Raw genomic sequence first — 6000 nt, 5'->3', positions numbered from 1 at the left:
CGAAGACTATTAGCAGTTGTGGGCTTGTTGCAGTCCTGTTGCTCCCTGATATTATTATCTCATACGTCCGGCCTGAATAATCAACAAAACTATTGTAAAGGTAGGGAAGCGCACATGGTAGCCACTAGCCATTTAGCCAACTAGGTGATTTAGCGAATCCAGTGGGCTACTGGTTCGGAGAGACGAACACCCACATCTACTGGGCTATGAAGCCCATTTTTTGAGGAGTTTACTGGGCCTTCAGGTTTTGCTTCCCTTTTTTTTCGGGGTAGCTTTTGCTTCCTTTGACTTGTGGGCTGTGGCCAACACCCTTCCTTTTCAATGGCACATAAACTTCTCTTTTTTTCCATTGCTCAGTGATTGCAATCTTTACTGTAAAACCTCAACTTTTTCACGTCTTCACTCATAGAATTTTAACACGCTGTGAAATTCTTGTTGCTCTTCAGAAAAAAAACGCAATATGTCATACGAAATCCAATTTTATTGGATGTCTCCGAAGAGACTATCATATCAATTCTGTATGATGTAAGGACAACTCCAGTGGGCATCTGCTTGATAAACTCCCAGCTGACTGACTGCAAAAGGTCAGTTTTAATCCTGTAAAACACCTGACAATAACAAAAGTTACGTTTCAATTTTTTTCAGCTTATAATGATCTTGACTTTTTCATACCTGAAATTGGTATTGACCCCGTAAATTGTGACTGAACTCCCTTGAGTGTAGTATTTGGATCAACCTTTTATTTGATATTCGTGTTGTCTATGGATGTCGTTCTCAGTGTCACACTATGGAATTTAAATACTAGTAGTAGCAGTACACAAGTGGCCCCCTCAGGAATTATGCTGCAATTGTAGTGGAATTCCGAAGGGTGTCTCTTGCCTTTTACAAGTGGGATCCTGCTTTGTTCCTTCCCCCTGTACAAAGCAATTCCATTTTGTTCTTGCTTTAGGTGAATCGCTCTTCCTTAGGTCACCCACGTGGCAATTCCAAGCACGTTAAACTGCTAAAGGTGATGGCAACCAGATCATCTGAGCTGTGCTTGACTGCATTTGACTAATCCAGTAATCCCACATGAAACTCCACTTGCCATTGCCAGATATTCTTGTATCCTGTAGCTTAGTGCCGATTCTAATTTCTACCTTATTTGCATGTATCCTCTATTTAGTATATACGTCCTTGGATAAGCAGGAAATTTCTATGTGAAGTTCGAATCCAAAGGGATAAGCTTAGTGTTTCTCGTTTGCTTTGTTTATAAGCATGTTGCAGTCAAGATAGAAAGATCCGTATCTGATGACGTTGTGACACAGAAACAGTAGCTGGGCATTGCTAACGCGTTACCTCGAACCATTTTCTTGCAGGGTCACATATTATTTTGAAAATGCTTCGCCTATGTGGTGATTCAGGTAGCAGTTCAATGCTGACAGTGACGATGACGGAGCAGTTATGTGGAAGTTGAGAACGCCCCAGCGACATGTCAAAGTCCAAATCCTGGGCAATGGTATTTGAGCTTGACCTGCTTAAATTGAATACAAGCTTTAACTTGGTTGACAGAAACAACAAAGAGAATACTTAAAGTTTTAACTTCCAATCGAGCCTGCGTTAGATTTTGCAGTCGAATAGGAAATGAATTTACCGTCTACAGTATTTTGGGTTAATATCAAGGGACTTATTAGCAGAGTTAGGAGTACGAGCTCTTCTCTCTCTTTTTTTCCAAACAGATTTAGTAGTCTTTAGCGACCGAGTCTAGCATAAAATTTCCAGTGAATGAACTCAAACTTCCTTTCACAAAAGGGAAATCATTGCCGAGATGATGGTACAGTAGCATTAGGTCCGGAGGATAGCATCAATCATTTATCAGCCACACCGCACCGCACTTAATGGCGATGGATGACCTATCTCCCTGGAAGAACGCCCTCGTTTCTCGCCTGCCGAATAGATAAAAGAAATGAGGAAATGGGAGGCGATGGCGACAGGAATCGGGGAGAGCGGAAGCAGGGGATGCATCCGTCCAGGACACTAGTGGGACAAAGGCCCAAGAGTGCACGCGAGCACAAACGCGCCTTTCATTTCCTGCCTTCTGAATCGCCAGCGACGAAGCTGTATAGTCAAGCCCCTCATGGCCTGGTCAGACTAATGGGGATAATCGTAGCTGTTGACACCCCGGCCCAACCTTTGAATACTCCTACTTGAACAGTTCAGTACTAATCCATGTGTTAGATTCTGCATCAGATTATGTTGACAACAAGATTTGTCCTCGTTCGCCCATAATTCAGATCTGTCTCTTCTTAAAGAAATGAAAAGGAAAGGCAAACACCTACTTTGTATGTATACAGATGACACAGTAGAGGAAAGGAGGAGGTAAAATCAGACTTTAGAAACTCACCAGGTGGACTAACTAATAAACTATAAACAAACACTGGGTTGGAGTAGTAGAAAAAACCAAGCACTCAAGACAGACACGACACTAACATGATGGTAAAACCAACAACAAGAACAAGGCGACCAGGCAGAGACAAGCGCGCACGACTTGCTTTGCTTGGTTGATTCTGTCGCCGGACAGGCGGCCGTCACCGTCACCCGGGCGGCGGCGTCGCCTCCTCTGCCTTTGCCTTGCCGCCCGCGCGCTGCTCCCCTTCTCGTTCGGGCACGACGCAGCTTTCTTCATGGGAAGCTTCGTCCGCGGCGGATGCGACCCTCGGATCCCGCGAATCGTCGCGCATCGCATCCGGAGGGCGGGACCCTCGCCGAGAGCGACCCTTCGCTGGGCGGGCCGGCACGTGATCGGCCGCGGTGAATCACGGCGTGGCGCGGGGAAAAGGAGGCGGTTGCGGCTGGACCGGGGTTCCCACAGGCTTGTCCGGCCGTCCGCGTGTGCGCCCGACGGCGACGCGGCCGGCGCAACGTGGTGGCGTGCGCATCGCAGGCCGAGGGCGGGTCGCCGTCCGGCGGTGGATGATGGATGGCGCTCCGTCGAAGCCGAGGCCGCCACGCCACTCTCTCCTCCTCGCGGTCGTGTGCGCGGCGTGCCTGCCCGGATCGGAACCGGCGACGAGGCGGTCAGTCAACGGCGCGTGCGGGCAGCGGCGACCGGCGACGGAGGTGGTGGGGTTGCCGGCCGCTCGCTGATTTCCTTCCCATCCCATCCCATCCCACTGTCTATGACTACTACTACTCGTGCTGCGGAGTACAGGAGGGATCTCGGTTTGGAGGCCGGAACAGCTCAGCCTGTCGAGGACGTAACGACTTGCTTGCTCCGGCACCAACCAGCCGGAATCCCGAATTTCCCGTGGGAGGGGCGGCCAGTTCCGCCACCCACCATTCTTTCCCATGACAACGGGTACAAACCCGTCGGGTATTACTAACCCAAATCCGCATCCGCCAAAATAAAATCGTACCCGTTAAAAAACTCATACCCATCGCGGGTATGATTTCATGCCCGTACCCATACCCGTGCGGATTTTTTTTACCCACGGGTTTTCCGTACCCGATAGAAGAAACAACAAAATTTAATAGAAAACATAAACAAATAATGCATTATAGCCAAATGAGTCTATAAATAGGTAATCATCGATGGAAATAAAAAAATGGAATTACATGAGCCTAAGTCTCTCTTAGCATGTGATTGGACCTTATTTTGATACAAGACCTTGTGACATTAGTATTTTAGGTTATATGTTGTCGGGTTTATTATACCCACGGGTTTGCGGGTTTAGGTACTTGAAGAACAAATCCGCACCCGCAAACCCGACGGATACGAATTTTATCCCATTAAAAAACCCGCGGGTATAGAATTTAGTCTATGTCTGCACCCTAATGAAAAAAACCCATCGGGTTTCGGATACCCGTTGCCATCCCTACCATGATGACCATCATTAAGCTAGGCATGGCACGATTGCACGAACACGAGCGGATTTTTTTAGAAATAGAAAATAGAAAAAGAAGATATGAACAGCTCAGAAATGATGATTGACTTCTTGATTACATATCATGTTATGTAAACAGTTCTTTATACATACAACCATGGTTACATGGAGGCGGTAGCTTCACGGCTTGCTTAAGCAAGCAAAAGCCATCTTTTTTTTATCACCATCCCAGGACGGACCTCCTCAACTAGAAACATTGATGGATATCTACAGGACGGGCGCCCGAACAACGAACAAGATATGCTACTGTAGCTTACAACACAAGACGAGAAAACCATGCTGAGAAAAAAAAATTATAAGAAAAAATTCCTCTCTCCCTTTGATCATCCCCTGCTGTGTATCGGTGATCATCAATCTGCTCTTCTTAACGATCTCTCTCTCTCCCCTTCCTATGCTGATCTGATCTGCTGTTAATAAAAAGCGTTGCTGTATATACCACAAAACACACGTACGCGTAGTAGTAAGCTAAGACGGCCGGCCGGCGAAAACTGTACAAGATTCGAGGTCTTCCCCTGGGTTCGGCGGCGCCCCGGCTGCCGGAGCTCCGATCCGCCTCTCGCGCTCACGCGCGGGCGGACAGCACGCGGCCGCCGCCGTTGGAGTGGGCGCTCCGGCACGCGGCGACGTCGAACCCCTGGATCCTCACGGCCGGCGCGAACGACGGGGCAAAACTGTTGCTGCTGCTGCTGCTGTTACTGCTAATATACGTGGGGCGGTGGCTGTAGTTGCTGCGGCTCTGGTGGTCAAAAATCCCGAGCTCCAACGGCGACGAGTCGGCAGGGTGGCGCTGGTTGAGCAGGAAGTGGGGGTCGTGCACGAGCGGGTTGACCGCGCGCGCCGGCGGCGACCCGCCGAACAGCGCCCAGCCCCCGTCCTCGTCGCCGTCGACCTCCGCCTCCGGTGCCTTGGTCTTCTCCTTGCTCTGTAAATAAGGATAGCGGAAAAAAGATGAGATCTTCGTCCGAGAACACGAACCAGAAGGGGCAAAAGGAGGGATTTTTCCAAGGCAAGAACAGGGGTTGGTGTGGATTTGACCCGGTACCTTGTTGTTGGTGAGCAGGAAGGGCGGCGGGCCGAGGATGAGGTCGGCGCTGCAGGGGTGGACATGGGCCCTGCGCGGCCTCGGGGCGCAGAGCACCGCCGCGGCCGGCTCGGCCTCCCTGCAGCCGCCGCCGCCGGACGAGGACGAGGACTCGAAGAGCAGCCGGTTCATCGCTCTGGAAGGCATCCTCTCCTCCTCCTGCTGGTCGTCTCAAAGATCTGACCCCTTCTCCCACGGAGAAATTCCTTTCCCGGAGGAGCTCCGACGAGTCTCCCTGGCTATCTATCTATATATCTACGTCTCCTCCTCCTCTCCTCTCGCTGCTTCTTGCAGGTCGGTCCAGGATTAGATATGGGGTGAAGGAAATGGAACGCAAACGGAGGAACTGAAGCAACGGGGGGAGGAGGCTTGGCCTTTGGCCTTGGCCTCGCCTCTCGCCTTGCCTGCCCTTTTCTTGAGGCTGGTGAGGATAGGCGGCGATGCGGTGCTGACCGCCCCGGAGCACCACAAATATACCAACCAACCGCCGGGTTGGCGCCGGGTGGGCAGGTGGACCACGTCTCCCGCGCCCCTCTTTTTTAAGCTGCCGTTTTTTCCCCCCCTGCCGTTTTTGTTTTTTTATTATATATATTCTCCTCCCTGTCCACCGCCTCTTCTCTTCGCTAAACAAATAGGAAAATATATCATCGGTTGCTTGTGAGTTGTGATGCATACGGAGTACATACATACCATATACGTGCACCACTCGTACGGTCGTACCTGACTGACTTCGTAGCCTGGAGATGTTCGACGGGTGATGAGGAACTCTTAAGGAGGGCTTTTGAAATATCTGCCCCATTTTTCTCTACTGCACGAGCGATCTCCATTTTCAAACCTAGCGTTGCTCACTTTTCATTTTTCTCAAATCTTGTGTGTTTGATTTTCGCCTATGCTCCGCTAATCTCTAGCCGCCGAATCGCCATACTATAACCTAGCAATTGTGATGGTCCGTAATCCTCGTTCCAGCTAGGATCAAGCCATCGATGGCATTCATCG

The 6000-nt window shown here is 50.0% G+C and overlaps 1 protein-coding gene across 1 annotated transcript; it reads right to left on the bottom strand.

Moving 5' to 3' along the window:
- Window positions 1-3945: 3945 nt before the first annotated feature.
- LOC120709159 lies at window positions 3946-5470 on the bottom strand. Its single transcript, XM_039994704.1, has 2 exons — window positions 4966-5470; window positions 3946-4845 (listed from the first exon to the last, which is right to left on the bottom strand). The coding sequence occupies exons 1-2, from the start codon at window positions 5149-5151 to the stop codon at window positions 4486-4488; spliced, it is 546 nt and encodes a 181-aa protein (XP_039850638.1). The 5' UTR covers window positions 5152-5470; the 3' UTR covers window positions 3946-4485.
- Window positions 5471-6000: the final 530 nt, after the last annotated feature.

This window comes from Panicum virgatum, chromosome 5K (genome assembly GCF_016808335.1).
Source record: "Panicum virgatum strain AP13 chromosome 5K, P.virgatum_v5, whole genome shotgun sequence".
Taxonomy (NCBI): domain Eukaryota; kingdom Viridiplantae; phylum Streptophyta; class Magnoliopsida; order Poales; family Poaceae; genus Panicum; species Panicum virgatum.
This window is presented reverse-complemented; position numbering and strand designations above follow the sequence as displayed.

Coding starts and splice junctions, on each gene's coding strand:
- LOC120709159 (XM_039994704.1), bottom strand. CDS start 5,151: ATGCCTTCCAGAGCGATGAACCGGCTGCTCTTCGAGTCCTCGTCCTCG. Junction 4,846..4,965: donor TCCTGCTCACCAACAACAAG/GTACCGGGTCAA, acceptor CCTTATTTACAG/AGCAAGGAGAAGACCAAGGC.